The sequence below is a fragment of the Ovis aries genome, chromosome 14, assembly GCF_016772045.2.
Source record: "Ovis aries strain OAR_USU_Benz2616 breed Rambouillet chromosome 14, ARS-UI_Ramb_v3.0, whole genome shotgun sequence".
Lineage (NCBI taxonomy): Eukaryota > Metazoa > Chordata > Mammalia > Artiodactyla > Bovidae > Ovis > Ovis aries.
Window position 1 is genome coordinate 64136828 of NC_056067.1, and position 19324 is coordinate 64156151.

General features: G+C 53.5%; 1 protein-coding gene across 1 annotated transcript; it reads left to right on the forward strand.

The window, feature by feature from the left end:
- The first annotated feature begins 999 nt into the window (after positions 1-999).
- NLRP8 (NLR family pyrin domain containing 8) lies at positions 1000-19324 on the forward strand. The gene is made up of 11 exons (XM_042232566.2): positions 1000-1066; positions 3005-3445; positions 4369-4443; positions 4918-6517; positions 8575-8745; positions 9252-9419; positions 11066-11221; positions 13103-13273; positions 14098-14268; positions 17694-17864; positions 18889-19324. Exons 2-11 carry the CDS (start codon positions 3076-3078, stop codon positions 19016-19018), a joined length of 3183 nt encoding a protein of 1060 aa, XP_042088500.1. The 5' UTR covers positions 1000-1066; positions 3005-3075; the 3' UTR covers positions 19019-19324.

Below are 19324 nucleotides of genomic sequence, written 5' to 3' on the forward strand. Positions count from 1 at the left end.
TCACTCAGACTCATATCCATTGAGTCCGTGATGGCATCCAGCCATCTCATCCTCTGTCGTCCCCTTCTCCTCCCGCCTTCAATCTTTCCCAACGTCAGGGTCTTTTTCGACGAGTCAGCTCTTCGCATCAGGTGGGCAAAGGATTGGAGTTTCAGCTTTAGTCCTTCCAAGGAATATTCAGGGTTGATTTCCTTTAGGACTGAACATATCCAGGTGAAAAAATGTCAGTCTAAAGGTTTGGAAAGCATACAAAGTCTGTGCCCTTGTCACTGTGGAATTATGTTAGAAATCAATACCAAAGGATATTTGAGAATAACCCATATGTGCCCTGCCTTCCACCTTTAATAGGCTGAGGACCCAGGCAATGGGCAATTGTAATTAGTTTTAAATTTGGCAATGAGGAAGCAATTAGAGCAAGGCGTGAGGCCTGGAAAAGATCAGGTGAAGTGTATATGCAGATTCTTGATTACATATTGGAAAACCCAACACAGATTTTGTGGAAAAGCTATGACCTAGATGTGTGTGTGTGATTTTCTGACACGCTCTGTCTCTGGGTCTCCCTCTGAGAGGGTCTGTTTTGGGGAGACCCACATTAGGTCCTGCTGATACCAAAACCTTCCTTTTGCTCAGTGAAATTACATTCCAAATAGGGATGACAGTCATGGGAACAAGATCATCTGGTTAATGGCTCTAGAGGTTTACCCGCTGGACGCAGCATCTCTGGGCTGAAGACAGGCGTTTTGCCCTCTACGAGTCCGGGGAACACCCCAAATCTGTAATTTTCTAAAGTTGCCTGTTCTTCTGAATAGAGGCAGGGGCGCAGGTCCTTCCCAAATGGGAGCACCCGTGAGGACAAGCCTTGCAGCCCAGGGCCTCCCACTCAGAACGCTAAATGCTTTCCAGCTTGTGCGGTGAGGAGGCGGCAACGCGCCAGCCGCAGCCAATGGGAAGCTGAGTGGAGCCCGGAGCTCATAAAGGTGGAAGGCGGGCCGGCCCAGCGCCTTCCCTTTCTGCTTTGGGAGATGTCTGTGACAGGAAGGAGCCAGGAAGCCTAGCTCTCTTCGGGGTGAGTGGGTTGTTTTCCTTTCTACGTCCTAGTCTTCCGCAGCGCTTTCTCACCGTTACTGGGTCAGCCCCGTGCATTCGCGAGGCTTAGTTTGCGCTTCTTTCTAGTTCCTCGAGGTGTGAAGTTAGGTGGTTATATTGAAGATCTTTCCTTTGTCTTAACCTAGGCTGCTTCTTTTTGCTCAAATAGCAGAATAACGGAGTCAAGAGTGGAGGTGGTTCTTATCCACAGGGAGCTTGCAGTTGTCCAAAACCACTGCTGGAAGGGAAAGAGAGAAAACTTGGAGTCAGCGCCCAACACCGGGTGACTGAAGCAACCGGGAAGTTCCCGGAAGCGGGATGAGCGCGGAAAGATAGGAAAGATGGCTCAGAGAGGGGCTCCCCTGGTGGTCCAGCGGTTGAGACCCCACCTTCCGGTGTGGGGGTGGGTTCCATCCTGGTCAGGGGGCTAAGATCCCACGTGCTTTGTGGCCAAAAATCCAAAACATGGAACAGAAGCATTATGGTAACAAATGCAATAAAGACTTTGAAAATGGTCCACATCCCAAAATATTAAAAAAAAAAAAAAAACCTCAGAGAAGCAATAGGATGTGAGCATAAGGAGACTGAGACACAAGCCCCTCCTGATAAAGACTTCCTTCTCTCTTCTCCACATTCCTTCTTTACACACAGTAAATCCGGTGCCAGCCGGCGCAAGAGGATGTGATGTGAAGATCGGTAGAAGGGAATAACGTATATACCTTTTAAAAAATATATATTTTCATCAGTTCTTTAATACCATATATTATCAAATCCATATTCAGATTTCCGCAGCTGTCCTACGAATGTCTCCTGCAGCTGTCTTGTTTAAACTAGGAACACAAGTTGCATCTGCTTTTATTACAGCCTTTGGGCTTCCCAGGTGGCGCTGGAGTAAAGAACCTGCCTGCCAGTTCAGGAGACGCAGGAGACGCAAGAGACGCAGGCTCGATCCCTGGGTTGGGAAGATGTCCTGGAGAAGGAAATGGCAACCCAGTCCAGTATTCTTGCCTGGAGAATCCCATGGACAGAGGAGCCTGGCGGGGTACAGTCCATGGGGTTGCAAAGAGTCAGACAGGACTGAAACAACTTAGCAAGCACGCATTATGGCTTTTAAAACACTTTTATTTTAGAACTTCCCTCCCCTCCCCGCCCTTTTGACGTTGGCTTTTTTTTTTTTTATTGTGGTAAATGTGACACAATATAAAACCTACTATATTAACCGCATTTAACTGTACAGTTCAGCAGCCCTAAGAAATTCCCATTGTCATGCAAATCTAACCAGCGGCCCTCTCCTGAGTGTTTCACCTTCCTAAACGGCGACGTTGGTTTCAGGCACTTTTTATAAACGCTCATTGAGTCTTTAAAATGACCGTGGTGTAGAAGGAAGCCCTGAGTCACTACTCGCTTTGATGTGCCAGGCACTGTCTTAAACGCACCTCTGCGTGTGTCCGAGAACCATGCCCAGCACCTGTGATAAGATTCCTGCCGTCAAAGGTGACAAGAGAATAAACACCAGAGCGGATCTGAGTCTAAATGCTGAGCCCCAGCACCGGCTGGACCCCAGGTCTTCCCACAGGACAGAGAATTTCCCAGGAAGGGAGCGAAAGAGAAAATCCAGCGTGTGACAGGCTCCACCGCTTACAGTGTTCGCCACTCAGTCATATCACACCCTTTCGTGACCCCGAGGACTGCAGCCCCCCAAGCTCCTCCGTCCGTGGGATTCTCCAGGCAAGGGTACTGGAGCGGGTTGCTATTTCCTCCTCCAGGGGCTCTTCCCCGCCCAGGGATGGAACCCGGGTCTCCTGCGCTGCAGGCGGGTTCTTTAGGTCTGGACCACCAGGGAAGCCGCCAGGGTTAGACGACGTAAACCTCCTCCCCAGGTGGTGCTCTCACGCTCTGTAACCTCATGTCTCCGCAGGCTGCCTCTGTCTTCCCTGCCAGCTGGTCCCCTCTGCCCGCCGGCGCTGCGGTTCCCGACCCTGAGTGACCATGGGCGACGTGGACTTGAACTCTGACCCCTGCTCCTGCCTGTCCTCCCCTCTGTCCCGCTCTGGTGTCTCCCCTCCCTCGCTGGAGCCCTCCTCTTCCACCCTCCCCTTCAGAAACGGAGTCATGCTTTTCATGCTGTCTGTGAGCGCGGAGCAGCTACAGAGGTTCAAGGAGCTTCTGGTGGAGGAGGACCCCAGCCCCGGCTGCACCCCGCTCACCTGGGGCCAGCTGAAGTCAGCCCGCTGCGGGGAGGTGGTCCATCTGCTGACCGAGTACTTCCCGGGACGACGCGCCTGGGAGGTGGCTCGTGACATCTTCACCAAGATGAACCAGACAGAGCTGTGTCTTCAGACGCAGAGGGAGCTGAACGGTGAGAGGGGATCTAGAACAGGGCGGGGCGGGCTTGGGGGCTGGAGAACTCAGCGCTTTCTCCGCCGCTCCTGTGGGCCAGCTGAACAAGGGCAAGTAGTGGAGTGTGTGTGTGAGTGTTTGTCTCTGTGTGTGAGTGTGTGTGTGAGTGTGAGTCTCTGTGTGAGTGAGTGTGTGTGTCTCTGTGTGTGAGTGTGTGTGTCTCTGTGTGTGAGTGTGTGTGTGTGTCTGTGTGTGAGTTTGTGTCTCTGTGTGTGTGTGTGTGTGTGCACACAGTCACACACACACACGTATGGGCTTCCCTGGCGGCTTGGAGGTAGAGAGGTCGCCTGCAGTGTAGGAGACACAAGTTCCATCCCTGGGTCGGGAAGATCCCCTGGAGAAGGAAATGGCGACCTGCTCCAGCATTCCTGCCTGGAGAATCCCGTGGACAGAGGAGCCTGGTGGGCTACAGTCCACGGGGTCTCAAAGAGTCAGACACGACTGAAGCGACTCAGCACGCACGCATCACAGCTTTTAAAACACTTTTATTCTAGAACTTCCCTCCTCTCCCCACCCTTCTGACATTGGCTTTACCTGACGACTAAGCGACTGAACACACACACAGACACCCTGCCCGGTGCCGCCGGCTCCGCAACATTCTCGCCTCCCACCATTCCCACCTCCACACTATTCCCACCTCCCACCGTTCTCGCCTCGCACCGTTCTTGCCTCGCACCATTCTCACCTCGCACCGTTCTCGCCTCCCACCATGGCGATGGAAGCCAGGAGTTTCCCTCTCCCTGCGCCAAGAAGGGGAGAGGACAGATGGCCTGGCCGCCGCTCTCCTTAAAAGCCCTGTTGCCTCTGGGCAGCTCTGTCTTTCTGTCCGTCTTGTCATGCCTGTGAGACAGGCTCCTTTTATGTTTTTTCGGTCTGTTCCAGAAATGTTACCTAACTTGGAACCGGAGGCCTCGAGCCTGAGAAGGAGGGTGCTGACTTTGGAGGAAGATGAGTCTGGTGCGTGCTGGCCCCGCATAGACCCTGGCGGACGAGAGGCGGTGGGTTGGGATGAGATGCTGGTTTCCTGAGGCGCGGGGGGCTGCAAACGGGTGTGCCAGCGTCCCTTCTGTGAACCGGAACTTCAGATAAAGGACTCATCTCGGGAGGAAGTCCAGCCACCATCCTTCTCTCTCTCACTTGGTTGGATTCAGTCCTTTTCATAATATATTTTTAATCTACTTTGGCTGTGCCAGGTCTTAGCTGCGGCATGTGGGGTCTAGTTCCCTGGCCAGGGGCAGAGCCCGCGCCCCCTGCATTGGGAGCGTGGAGCCTTCGCCCCCGGACCGCCAGCGCTTGCAGCACAAGCGCCTGATCAGTGCACCTGTGTGCTGCAGCCGGCGGTGGACACGCAGGCTCGTCCTCTGGTTGGTCGCTTAGTTCTCAGCAACAGCTGATGCTGGACCCCGTGTCTCCGCCGTCTCGTTCTTGCAGATAAAATTCGGGAGTACAAGGCACGTGTGATGAGTGAGCACTCAACCCTGTGCGACAGGACATGTTGGCCTGGGAACAACGTGGACTTCTTTTACCAAGAGCCCTGGAGAGAAGACACTCTCCTGCAGTGCCTTCTTCTCCCCAGAAAGCCCCAAGGAAGACAGCCCGGGACCGTGGTCCTGCAGGGAGACGCCGGTGTCGGGAAAACCACCGTGGCCAACACACTGATGCTGCGGTGGGCGCAGGACACGTTCTACGCCCACAAGGGCTGGCTCGCTTTCTACCTCCACTGCCGGGAGCTGGACCGGCCGGAGGAGCAGAGCTTCTCCGAGCTGATCGCCCACAAGTTGTCTGGGTCTCTGGCTCTCGCGTCTAGGATCCTCTCCCACCCGGAGCACCTCCTCCTCCTGCTGGACGGCTTCGAGGAGCTAACCTTGACCCTCATAGACAGACCGGAGGACCTGAGTGAAGACTGGGGCCAGAAAATGCCAGGCTCTGTCCTCCTGACCAGTCTGTTGAGCAAAAGGATGCTCCCTGACGCCACGCTCATCGTCTTCCTGAGGTCCAGCTTGTGGAAGACCGTGAGCCCCTTTCTGAAAGGCCCCTCTCTGATCCCCCTGACGGGCTTCAGCGCGCCTGAGAGATCCATGTATTTCAGGTCGTACTTCAAAAACAGGCATGATGCTGACGCAGCCTTGAGTTTCGCCACGGGCAACGCGGTCCTCTTCTCCATGTGCCGAGTCCCCGTCACCTGCTGGCTGGTCTGCTCTTGTCTGAAGCGGCAGATGGAGAGAGGAAGCGGCCTGCCGCAGGCGTTCCCCAACGCCACAGCCGTGTTCGCCCACTACCTCTCCAGCCTGTTGCCAACCAGGGTGAGGCACGCCGTCGGCGAGACCCACCAGGAGCAGCTGAAACGTCTGTGCTCCTTGGCTGCAGAAGGCATGTGGAAGAACCAGTGGGTGTTCGGTGAGACGGACCTCAGCCTGGCCAGACTGGACGAAAGGGACGTCGAGGCGTTTCTCGGGGTGAGGGTCCTCCGCAGGGCGGTGGCCGGCGAGGACCTCGTCGCCTTCACCCACCCCAGCTTCCAGGAGTTCTTTGCCGCCCTGCTCTTCGTCCTCTGCTTCCCGCAGAGGCTCAGGAATTTCCAGGCGTTGGACCGCTTCCGCATCTTACAGCTGCTCGCTCATCCCGAGAGAAGGAGAAACCACCTGGCCGGGATGGCGCTCTTCCTGTTTGGCCTGCTGAATGACACGTGCGCCCTGGCCGTGGAGCAGCTGTTTGGGTGCAAGGTGTCCCTGGGGAACAAGAGGAAGCTGCTGAAGGTTGCCACCGTGCCGCCCGACGGTGACCTCCCAACCCCGAAGCACGGGCTCCCCCAGCTTCTCTACTGTCTGCACGAGATCCGGGAGGAGGCCTTCGTGGGTCAGATCCTCCACAACCACCGGAAGGCGCGGCTGGCCATCAGCGAGGTCAGAGACCTGCAGGTCTCTGCCTTCTGCCTCAAGTTCTGCCCACGGCTGCAGGAGCTAGAACTGGCCGTCGCCTGGGCCGTCGCCAAAGCGACCAGCCTCTCGCCAGGCCGGCTGCCTTCCCCCCGGTAAGTGCTTGAACCTCCCCTTCGGTGGGATTCGACGTCCTGCTGGGGAACCTTGTCTAGCGTCTCCTGGGCGTCAAGGGTGACCGCCTGTCGTGAGTGGATCCCTTGCGCATCGGAGTTTGTCTTATAAACAGGCTGTTCCGGTTTAACAAAAAAAAAGAATTTGTAGCGGTGGGCTCAATGGTGACTTCATTATCTGAACCCCAGAGACCATCAGTGAACGAGAGAAACTTCGTATATTTTTTTTCTCTTTCATGCAGCTGAAGGAAGTGCTGGGTTAAATGTTCTGCAGGGCCTGTGTTTAGTCATATTCCAAGTAATTCTGCTTGAAACAGTATGGCTTCGTTGAAAACACGAGCGGGAAACAAGTGTTTATGTCTCGGCTGAGGGTTGTCGTGAATGTTTGGTACAGTTTCACTGACCAACATGTCTAAGAGTATGTGACATTCTAAACTTCCCGTTGTTTAATTGCTAAGTCGTGTCTGATTCTTTGCAACCCCACGGACTGCAGCCCGCCAGGCTCCTCTGTCTGTGGGATTCTCCAGGCCAGAGCACTGGAGTGGGTTGCCATGTCCTTCTTCAGGGGGCCTTTCTGACCCGGGGATCGAACCCGCGTCTGTCACATCTCCTGCACCGGCAGGAGTGCACAGTTCACCTTCCTCCCTGCTGTGCCGAGGGCCCTGCCCCCACGCACGTGGGGCTCCCTGTCACCCCGTTATTCTGTGGGGCCCCCTGCTGTCCCCCTCATCGCGCGCACACTGTACTAAGCCTCCCCGTCTGCCCCCTCATCCCTCGCACACTGTACTGTCTAAGCCTCCCCGTCTGCCCCCTCATCCCGCGCACGCTGTAATGTTTAAGTCTCCAGGCACGAGCTGTCCAGTGGGGCGTCTGTGACGGGAAGAGTGAAGGCGAAAACCAGAGCTGAACCACTGAACGCGCTGCTGTTGGGAGAGAGTTTAGAGTCTGTGCTCACCGTGCCCTACTAGTAGTAATAAACTTTCCCCTTATTCTGTTCCTTTATAGAGTTCTTACTCTTCGTTTTTAAAAGTTTTTACTTTATGTTGTGGTAGAGCCGATTAACGGTGCTGTGATCGTTTTGGGTGAACCGTGAAGGGCCTCGGCCCTACATACACGCGTGTCCATTCTCTCGCAAACCCCCCTCCCATCCAGGCCCCCACATAGCCCTGAGCAGAGTACCCTGTGTCTACAGAAGGTCCCTGGTGGTTCTCCATTTTAATAGCAGCGTGAGCATGTCCATCCCAAACTCCCTGACCATCCCTTCCCCTCACCCTTCCCCCCTGCTGACCAGAAGCTCCCAAAGAGTCAGACACGACTGAGCGACTGAACTGAACCGCAAGTTCGTTCTCTACGTGTGAGTCTTTCTGTTCCGTAAGTTCATCTGCATCCACGTCCGAGGGGCGTCACGTGACACTCCCCTTCTCTGCCTTGCTTCAAGGCGTTTCTCCTTAATGACAGTTTCATTGGCACACAGTAAGAATATGGTTTCTATCTTGCGACCTAATTCTTGCCCGCACATGAATCCTGACTGATCACAGCGCAGCTCGCTCCCTCCCTCAGTCACGTTAAACTGGCCACAAATCTTCTGGAATAGAGTGAGGAGCCTCAGCGCAGTTCTGCTGGGCGACTTTGTACTTATTGGTTAAGTATATGTTACGCATTTGGCTGCGTGGGGTCTGGGTGGCGGCGGCGGCTCCCTCCTTGCATCGGGTGGGATCTCCCCTCGCAGCGCAGACTCTCCAGCTGTGCTTCCTGGGCTCAGGAGCTGTAGCGCGGGGGTTTGCTGCTCTGCAGGCACGTGGGAGCTTAGTTCCCACCAGGGATCGAACCCACACCCCCTGCATTGCGAGTCAGATTCTTAATCACTGGGCCACCAGGCAAGTCCCCCGGGCCACTTTCTAAGTGAGGGCATCTCAGGAAAGCCCCAAAGGGATCCACAGTCATAAGCAAGTCCTGGGTTTGCTGGTAGGTTTTCTCGAGCTTAATCGCTAATGATGAGCCTTTTTTTCCTGTTTGTTTTTTTCTTTACTCCCACACAGACCAGAAGGCAGTGACAGGAGTTCTCTCTGGTGGCAAGACTTCTGCTCTGTGTTTAAGACACATGAGAGTTTGGAAGTTCTGACTGTGAAAGACAGCGCGATGGACACGGAGGCCGTGGAGATTCTTGCCGCAGCCCTGAGGCATCCACACTGCAACCTCCGAAAACTCATGTGAGTGCCAGTCACCCTGACCTCAGCGTCAGCCCCAGTCGTGTCCGACTCTTAGCGACCGCAGCACGCCAGGCCTCCCTGTCCTTCACCATCTCCCAGAGCCTGCTCAAACTGATGAGTGCCAGTCACCCTGACCTCAGCGTCTGCTCAAACTGATGTGAGTGCCAGTCACCCTGACCTCAGCGTCAGCCCCAGTCACGTCCGACTCTTACGACCCCATGGACCGCAGCACGCCAGGCCTCCCTGTCCATCACCAACTCCCGGAGTTCACCCAGACCCATGTCCATCGAGTCAGTGATGCCATCCGACCATCTCATCCTCTGTCATCGCCTTCTCCTCCCGCCTTCTCTCTTTCCCAGCGTCAGGGGCTTTCCCAGTGAGTCAGCTCTTCACCTCAGGGGGCCAAAGCACTGGAGCTTCAGCTTCAGCATCTGTCCTTCCAGAGAGTGTTCAGGGTTGACGGGCTAGCAGGACGCTGTGGTAACTGACACCGCTTACTTCTTCAGCTTTAAGCGTGTGGGCCCCCTCGTGGTGAGTGAAGGCATCATCAGAGTTTTGGTGAAGAACCAGTACCTGAGGCACTTGGAAATCCGAGACTCGGAAATGGGCCCCCGAGTGATGGATGCTCTCTGCAACACCCTGAGGCACCCGCGGTGCTTCCTGCAGTGTCTCAGGTGAGGCCGGAGGCGCGGCGGGGAGAGCACGCCGGCGCCCAGGGCGCGGGCCACAGGCTCAGCCTGGCTGATGTCTCGCTGCGGTGCAGCTGCTCCTCGTTCCAGCTTCTTTTATCAAAGTGTCATCGATTTACAGTACCGTGTTAGTGTCAGGTGTACAGGAACGTGATTCCGTCCTGCAGATAGGGTTTCTTTTTCAGATTCTTTTCCATTATAGGTTATTGTGAGATATTGAAGATAGCTTCCTGGGCTATGCTGTGCTGTGCCAAGTCACTTCAGTCCTGTCCCACTCTGTGCAACCCCCTGGACCGTAGCCCACCAGGCTCCTCTGTCTGGGGGATTCTCCAGGCAAGAACACTGGAGCGGGTTGCCGGGCCCTCCTCCAGGGGATCTTCCCGACCCAGGGATGGAACTGGCGTCTCCTGCGTTGGCAGGCGGGTCTTTAGCCTGGGAAGCCCTACAGTCCCCTGTGCTTTAGAGGAAACCCTTATTGCTTCATCTGCTCTGCTGTTCAGTTGGAGTATAGTTGCTTGACAACGTCGTCTTTGCTTCCGCTGTACAGCAACGCGATCTATTCTGGACACTTTCTCCTGAACACACGCCTGCTCATCCCGGACTCGTGGTCTCTGCCTCTCCCCACCGCTTTCCCCTTTGGTAACTGGGAGTTTTTTGCCTCTGTTTGTGAGTCTTTTCTCTTCTGTAAGTAAATTCCTTCATGTTATGCTTCAGAGTCCACGTATAAGTGATACCAGAATGTCTGTGTCTGACTCACTTCGCGCAGTATGATCATCCCTGGGTCCATCTCTGTAAATGGCAGCATTGCATTCCTATCTGTGACCGTTCACTCAGCTTCTTTTTTAAGATGATGGCCTCATACCTGCACACACTGTGAGCCGCTTGCCACCGTCAGGCTGATTCACCCCTTGGCCGGCTCACAAGCCGCCGTTTGAACCCCTGAGACCAGCTCTGTCAGCCACGTCTGTGCACACGGCCGTCGAGTTAAGCACCGTCAGCACCCTGGACCAGAGGTCTCCCGAGTTCACTCGCCTTGTAACTGGGGGGTTGCGCTTTAACCGTCATTTCCTCCACCCCGCCCCCCGCCCGCAGCCCCCACTCTGTCCCATGGGTCTTCATCCTGAAGGTGGTGTGGCGGATAAGCATGGAAAGGAGGTGTGCTCAGGGGCGGCTGGAGTCCCTGTCTCGGGATTAGAGCCCCACGGTTACCCACGCCACTGCGTCACGGCCCCACCTGTGTGTTGCTTTCTACCGTGCGAGGGAAAGTCGCTCGGTTGTGTCTGATCCTCTGTGACCCCGTGGACTACGCAGTCCGTGGGATTCTCCAGGCCAGAGCCCTGGGGTGGACAGCCTTCCCCTTCTCCAGCGGATCTTCCCAACCCAGGAATTGAGCCGGAGTCTCCCACACTGCGGTGGATTCTTTACCAGCTGAGCCAGCAGGGAAGCTTGTTTTCTGTTGCTGACGTGCAGTTCAGATGCTGAACGGATGCGGGTTCACCCGGGGAGGGTGGAAGCCCCCTCCCGCAGCTCTCGGGGAGGGATGAGGGCCGAGGAGGACGCGAGGTTGGGTGGCTGGGGGCACCACGCCCCACCCCGGGAGCTCAGGGCTGCTGTTGCTATGACTCCCGCAGGCTGGAAGGTTGCCCGTTCGACCCCACCAACAGGGCTGACTTCACCAAGAATCTCAAGAGGAACATCCATCTGAAGACCCTGATGCTGAGACGTGGCTCCCTGGAGAGGGGCGAGCAGTGTCCCCCCGTGGTGGCGCGCCAGCTGGAGAGGCTGTCGTGAGTCTTCCCGGGTGCCGTGCTGCGGCTCAGACGGCCGGTGGACGGAGACAGACAGGAAAGGGGGAGAGTGCATCACGGAACAACGCGAAGTCTTGTGACTGTTAATGGTGGGAGGGACAGTGGAGGGTTGAGACAGACAGACAGAGACACGGAGAGACAGACAGAGACAGAGAGACAGAGAGAGAGAGAGACAGACACAGAGAGACAGAGAGAGAGACAGAGAGGCAGAGACAGAGACACGGAGAGAGAGACAGACAGAGACAGAGAGGCAGAGACAGACAGAGACAGGGAAAGACACACAGAGAGAGACCCAGAGAGACAGACCGGGCTCTAGCCCAGCACGTGTCTGCACCTGCTGTCCCCAGAGGTAGGAGCACAGGGATCCTGGCAGTCGTCAGCCCCTCTTCGCACGGGAACCTCGCCGGCACCATCTTCCCTCCTCACGGGTGGCCCTGGGACCCCCGCCCCATCTGGAGGTGGGCTCTGGCTCCCCACCTGTGTTTGTCACGACCCGGCCGCACACGGACCCGACACGGAGCCGGGTCTGCAGGCCCTCGGGCTCCCGAGCGGCCTCGTCGGCCGCGTGTGCTTTCCCCAGCCAACCGAGGTCGCAGCCGGCTCCTGTGCTTCCTCGTTTCTGCAGGCTGTCCCTCTTTGGTGCTGAGCAGCAACGTGTGTATGGACGCACAACAGTTTAAGCGTCTGTCCTATCTGCCGCTGAGGCCTGAGCTGTGCGCACGGACGCACGCACACGCACACGCACGCACGCACGCGCGCACGCGCACGCACGCACACATACACGAACTGCCCTGTCACGGAGGCGCTCATCTTCAGGATTACCAGGCTCGTTTCCAGACCACACGTACCAGTTTGCAGTCCCACCTGTGGTGCGTGTGAAAATCCCCCAAATTCTCATCAGACACTTGTTACTGTTACAGCTTTGGCCCATCTGTTGAGAAAATGACATGCTGCTGTTTATGTGTAACTCAAGCACTAGATTATTTTTTAACTGAACTATAACTGACTCACAACCTTACGTGAGTTTCCGGTGACCTGGTACTTTCTAACTCACAGAACGATCACCACGGTAAGTCCAGTGATCAGCTGTCACCATGCCGAGTAATGACAACATTAGATACTTTTCTCCATTTTATAACGTTTAACGTTTTAATATTTATTTTATTTATTTGGCTGAGCCGGTCTTAGTTGTACCACGTGGGATCGACTTCCCTGACTGGGAATCGAACGTGAGCCCCTGCCCTGGGGATGTGCAGGCTTAGCCACTGGACCACCAGAGACACTTTCTTATTTACATCTGCCCTCCCTTGCTGTGGATGAAAATGCTTTCAGGACCATCCTCTCCACTTAGCTGGGTTTTTTTTTTTTGGCTACTTTTTGGCTACACAGCATGTGAGAGGTTAGTTCCCTAACCGGGGATCAAACCCTTGCCCCTGCAGTGGAAGTACAGGGCCATAACCACCAGCCCTCCAAGGAACCCGCTGGACTTAGCTTCTCTAACATGAAGGCCTGCCATACGTCTTCAGGGCACCTTTCCATCTTCCTGTAACTTTCAGAGATGTTGTCTCTTCCCACGTCACCTCCATAAATGTCTTCACTCTTAGAGTTCCTGCTGGCCACTTTCTCACCCTCTTCATCCCTCTCTGTGACTGTTTTCTTAATCCACAATTCCTTCTCACATCACGACCCCCAGTCCCCTCCTTTAAACCTGGGAAGCCCTGGTCACAGAAGTGGGAGGAGACGTCTGCCTTTAGATCGGAAGCCCAGATGGAAACCGTTGAGTTTCAGCGGGAGCCCAGGAAAAACCCAGTCAAGGGAACAAATTAGACTGCATCCCGACCGTGAGTGTCTCACCCACAGGCTGGAGAGCTGTGACCTCACACCGCTTTCCTGTGGAAGTCTTGCCTTTTCTCTCGTGAGTAACCAGAGTCTGACCCACCTGAGCCTAGCAGAAAACGCCTTGCAGGATGATGGGGCGAAGCAGCTCTGGAACGTCTTAAGACACTTTCCGTCTCCTCTGCAGAGGCTGGTGTAAGTCCTAGACACCGCTGTCTGGAGCTCCCTGGGGAAGGATAGGGCGGTGGGGAGAGACTGCCCTGTGTATGTTATATGTTTCTTTACGCCACGGATGATCAAGAGCCTACCGCACGCGGGGCATCGTGCGGATACTGGAAGAAAGCGTATCAGAGAGGAGGATGGCAGTGGTTTCAGTCTCAGGGGCAAACTAGCTAGGGGCAGAGTTCTCAGACTGTGTGCCGGGCAACTCCCTGGGGAATCACAGAGGCACGGCTTTGTGAGATGTCAGAGATGCTGACACCTTTTCATCGCTGCCGGAGCTATTAGCTTGAGGCAGTTCCAACAGCAGATGGTGCTAAATTCCTTCCAGTGATGCTGCGCAAGTGTGCTAAGTCACTTCAGTTGTGTCTGACTCTCTGCAACCCCATCGACTGCAGCACGCCAGGCTTCCCTGTCCTTTACCGTCTCCCGGAGCTTGCTCAAACTCATGTCCATTGAGTCAATGATGCCATCCAACCACCTCATCCTCTGTCACCCCCTTCTCCCGCCCTCAGTCTTTCCCAACATCAGGGTCTTTTACAATGAGTCTTCTCTTTACATCAGGTGGTCGAAGTATTAGAGCTTCAGCTTCAGCATCACCAATGAATATTCAGGGTGGCTTCCTTTAGGATTGACCAGCTTGATCTTGCTGTCCAAGGGACCCTCAAGAGTCTTCTCCAGCACCACAGTTCGAAAGCACCAGTTATTATATTTAAGTAAAGCTGTTTTACAAAAAAAAAAAAAAAATACAAAAGGCAGAAAAGGAGCTTAAAGGTGTTTTGGTTGGTGTTTCTTTGCAGGCTGAGGAGTTGCGCCCTCACCTCCGAGTGCTGTCAAGATATAGCATCTGCTCTTGAAAAAAATAAAACCCTGAGAAGTCTGGACCTTGGCTGTAACAGCCTGAGGGACAACGGCGTGGTCCTGCTGTGTCAGCCCCTGTTGAACCCTGACTCTGGCCTCCAGGTTCTCGAGTAAGCTGTCCCCATTGCTTCCTTTGGGACCCGGGGTCTGTAAAATTCTCGGGGTGGAATGTGGGGACGTGTTTTGCATTGCTGGGATTTGCCATCCATTCAGGTAGAGGACTTAGAAGCTTCAGAGCAGTGGTTCTCAGAGTGTAGTCCTCAAATATTGCTCAGTTGCTCGGTCGTGTCTCTGTGACGCTGTGGGCTGTGTGTGTGTGTGTGGTCACTCAATAGTGTCCGACTTTGCGACCCCATGGACTGCAGCCTGCCAGGTTCCTCTGTCCATGGGATTTTCCAGCAAGAATACTAAAGTGGGTTGCAATTTCCTCTTCCCAGGGATCTTCTTGACCCAGGGATCAAACCTACATCTCCTCCATTGGCAGGTGGATTTTTTATCCCTGAGCCACGTGGGAAGTGGCTCAGACCGTGAATGTTTTTGTCTGGGAAGTTGTTAGAAAGGCAGGTTCTCGCACAATTTGTCTGTGTGTATCTGGTTTATCTCGTTGAGCGTTACGCCCTCAAGGTCCACCCGAGTTACAACAATCGGCAGGGCTTCCTTCTCCCTCGTGGCTGCGAGGTGTTCTGCTGTTAGTACGCGCTGCAGCTGCTGCTTCGTGGCTGCGTAGCGTCCCACTGTGTGCATACCACACCGTCTTTACCCGTTCATCTGGCGGAGGGCATCCAGGGCGCTCCGTATCGTGGCTGTTGTGAACAGTGCCACTGTGAACACGAGGTGCAGAGAACTCTACCTGGTATTCTCGTTCCGAGTTCCTGGGTCCATACCCAGACGTCGGGTTGCTGGATCACATGGGCCCTGCACAGTCTGTATCTCACAGACCCCTCCCATGCGTCCCAGGAACGCTAGGGTTTAAGGACTATCATTCCGGGAAAAATTCTTCTATTCAGTGAAACGTACAGAAAACATGTTACTTTTAGACGAATACCTTAGCCTTAGGTGGAGTCTTCTGAAATCAATGTTTGTGCTTAGGGGCTCTTTTCTCTGTATATAATTTTTTCTTCTCATAATGTCTCTATGCCAACATCATACTAGTCAGTGACTTAAAAGGATCTGTCCTATTTTTAATTGTTATAGTGGCTACTCCAGATATTTAGAAAAGATTTAGAGACATCTCTTCTCCAGTAACAAAGGTTGAAACGTTTTTAGAGTTGCTTTTAATTTCTTTTAAATTTTGTATTGGGATTGATCAACAATGTTGTGTTATTTTCAGGTAAACAGCAAAGTGATTCAGCTATGCGTATGCGCTTTTTTTTTTTTGCCTCTTTCCTACCTGCATTTTCGGTTCACTATTGGTATGATCTGGGTTCTAGCTCTAGGTCTTTTTTTTCACTCAGATATGTGAGCTTTTGTTTTTTTTATTGAAGTCCAGTTGCTTGTTTCAGGCATACAGCATCGGGATTCAGTATTTTTACAGAGTCCACCCCATTAAACACTATTATAAAATAATGATTACGATTCCCTATGTTGTACAATACATCCTTGTTACTTATTTTATACTTAACAGTTTGTTTCTCTTATATTCAATTAATTTGCCCTTTTTTCCATCTCCCCCTTGTTAACACTGGTTTGTTTTCTATATCTGTGAGATTTTGTCTGTTTTGCAATATTTACTCACTTGTGTGATTTCTTATATTCCACATATAAGTGACATCACTTAAGTCTAGATCATTTAAGTCACTTCATGTTACATCTTTAATTCCTAGGATTAATCCTGATAATGGATTTCATTTTTGTTGATAATTAACTACTCGAACGGAATTCACTGGAGGTCACAATACTTTTACTCCAGAAATTTAAATATTGATGTATCTCCTAGGTTGAGTGAAGTATATTTGCAACTATGGAATACATTTCCAGGTGACCATAAGTGGAAAAATATATATACATATGTATATTTGAATCATTTTGCAGTACAACAGAAATTAATACAACATTGTAAATCAACTATATTTTAAATAAGTAATGTATTTTTAACTTTTTTATTCTGTATTAAGGTGTACCTGATGAACTGGAGAAGGCAATGGCAGCCCACTCCAGTACTCTTGCCTGGAAAATCCCATGGATGGAGGAGCCTGGTGGGCTGCAGTCCATGGGGTTGCACAGAGTCGGACATGACTGAGCGACTCAGCAGCAGCAGCAGCAGAGCTGATTAACAATGTTGTGATGGTTTCAGGTGAACAGTGAAGGGACTTGGCCATAACACACATACATGTATCTGCTGCTGCTGCTGCCAAGTCACTTCAGTCGTGTCTGACTCTGTGTGACCCCACAGACAGCAGCCCACCAGGCTCTGCGTCCCTGGGATTCTCCAGGCAACAACACTGGAGTGGGTTGCCATTTCCTTCTCCAAGCCCTGCTGCTGCTGCTAAGTCGCTTCAATCATGTCTGACTCTGTGCGACCCCATAGACGGCAGCCCACCAGGCTCCCCCGTCCCTGGGATTCTCCAGGCAAGAACACTGGAGGGGGTTGCCATTTCCTTCTGCAATGCATGAAAGCGAAAAGTGAAAGGGAAGTCGCTCAGTCGTGTCCGACTCTTAGCGACACCGTGGACTGCAGCCCACCAGGCTCCTCCGCCCGTGGGGTCGTCCAGGCAAGAGCACTGGAGTGGGGGGCCACTGCCTTCTCCAATGCATGCATCTGTTCTCCCCCAAATTCCCCTCCTAACCAGGCTAACACACAGCATGGAGCAGAGTCCCCTGTGCTATACAGTAGTTTAATTTTTAAAACTGCTACTATACATAAAACAGGTAACCAGCAAGGACCTACTGGGTAGCACAGAAGAACTCTGCTCAATGCTCTATAATAACTTAAATGGGAAAACATTATTCAAAGAAAAGATACATCTATATGTACAAGGGAATCTCTTTGCTGAACACCTACAACTAACACAACGCTGTCGACCAACTATGCTCCAAAATAAAAGTTTTAAAAGGGAAAATGAAGCTTCTGTTGTCGAGTCACTAACTTGTGTCCAACTCCGTGCAGCCCCACGGACTGCAGCACGCCAGGCCTCCCTGTCCATCACCAACTCCCAGGGTTTGCTCAAACTCATGCCCATCGAGTCGGTGATGCCATCCAACCATCTCGCCCTCTGTCGCACCCTTCTTCTCCCGCCTTCGCTCTTTCCCAGCAGCAGGGTCTTTTCCAATGAGTTGGCTCTCCTCATCAGGTGGCCAAAGCACTGGAGCTTCAGCATCAGTCCTTCCAGTGAGTATTCAGGACTGATCTCCTTTAGGATGGACTGGTTGGATCTCCTTTCTGCCCAAGGGACTCTCAAGAATCTTCTCCAACACCACAGTTGGAAAGCATCAGACTATTCAGAAGGAACCGAGGTATTCCGGCCGCAGTGCGCCTTCTGGGCTGTGAACAGCTCGGCTGCCCGGCGCTCAGCCCCGGCCTCTTTCCCTCCCGCAGGCTGGAGGAGTGCCAGTTCACCTCCGTCTGCTGCCCGGCCCTGACCTCCGTGCTCCTCCACAACCGGACCCTGCGGCACCTGGACCTCAGCGGAAACAGCGTCGGGCTCCGGGGCGCCAAGCTCCTGCAGGACGCCGCCCTGAAGAGGGTGCTCCGCCCGGAGGTCGTCCTGTACGTCCCCGCCGCTTCCGGTGCGGCAGCCACAGCCCTGGGAGGGAAGGCGCCCTGTCGGGAGGGCGACCCTGGGCCTGAGATGCTGCTGGTGGAGGCGGCCGCATCCTGCACCCTTTTCCTGGGGGTCTACAGTTCCCTCATGGGGCCGCCACGCCCCAACTCTTGCTTGTCTGTGATGAGAAAGTGGACCCGGATACTCCCGTCTGCTTTTTTTTTTTTACATTTAAAAATTTTATTTAATTTTTTTTACAATAGGTCCTGTTGGTTATCTATTTTATTTTTAAAAATATTTATTTGGCTGCTCAGGGTCTTAGCTGTGGCATGTGGGATATAGTTCCCTGGCCAGGAACTGAACCTGGTTCCCCTGCACTGGGATCGTAGAGTCCTAGCTGCTAGACACCTCCAGGGAGGTCCAGTTGTCTGTTTTAAATATAGCAGTGTGTGCATGTCCTCCTCCACCCTGGTGGCTCAGTGGTAAAGAATCTGCCTGCGATGCGGGAGACCCGGGTTTGATCTCTGGGTAGAGAAAATCCCCTGGAGAAGGGAATGGCAACCCACTGCAGTATTTTTGCCTGGAGAATCTCATGGACGGAGGAGCCTGATGGGCTACAGTCCACGGGCTCAGAAGGAGTCAGACGTGACTTAGCATGTGTATGGGAAGCTGGGAGACTCTGGGCTCACTGCACGCCTTCCTTTGATGTGCACCTCAGCTCTCTGGGGCCAGGACCCTGTTTTCCCGTCCCGAGTTTCCTCAGGGCTCACCGTGGGGAGTGGGTGCAGTCTGACGGCTGCTGGACGGCAGCTGTCCCTTCCTTCCTGAGTTCCTCAGGGCTCACCAGCTCACCTTTGGCTCTGCCGGCAACCACTGATGACTGGGACATCCTTTGTTTACTGATCTGACAGGCAGTGTTCCGTTTATCCGTCTCCTGGGTGGTAAAGTTCTGTTCTAGAGGGTTTCTGTATTTTTCCAGGACTGCAAAAAAAAAAAAAAAAAGCATACACTGATTCTTACCTTTCACAGCAAGAAGAGACAAAGCCGTGGCGTGGACATGATGAGGAGACTGGAGGGCCCGGAGGTGAACAAGGACGTCCTGCAGGTGGTTCAGGACTGGAAGGATGAGCTCTGTGATCAGGCCGCAGGGACGGTTTGATCTCGTGACCCCACCCCACCCCACCCCCCGCCCTGGATATAGTTGTGGTTTTTTTCCTGATGAAAATTGGGAATCGGTTGCCTTGTCTGTGGGCCATTCTGAGTCTGGGATGGCGCAGTAAATTCCAGGAGATTCTGTGGAGCATGACCTGCAAAGAGCCCCCTGGGAGATACTGAACGTTGTGTGTCCAACAGAGATTAGTCATGGAACTGGGGTCACCACGGGAAGGAGCGTTCCAGCTCACGTCTACTCCTGGCTTCTGGATGTCTTTGAATATGTCCTGTTAACATTGTCTCTGACTCACCT

Coding starts and splice junctions, on each gene's coding strand:
- NLRP8 (XM_042232566.2), top strand. CDS start 3,076: ATGGGCGACGTGGACTTGAACTCTGACCCCTGCTCCTGCCTGTCCTCC. Junction 9,420..11,065: donor TGCTTCCTGCAGTGTCTCAG/GTGAGGCCGGAG, acceptor TGACTCCCGCAG/GCTGGAAGGTTGCCCGTTCG. Junction 11,222..13,102: donor CGCCAGCTGGAGAGGCTGTC/GTGAGTCTTCCC, acceptor TCTCACCCACAG/GCTGGAGAGCTGTGACCTCA.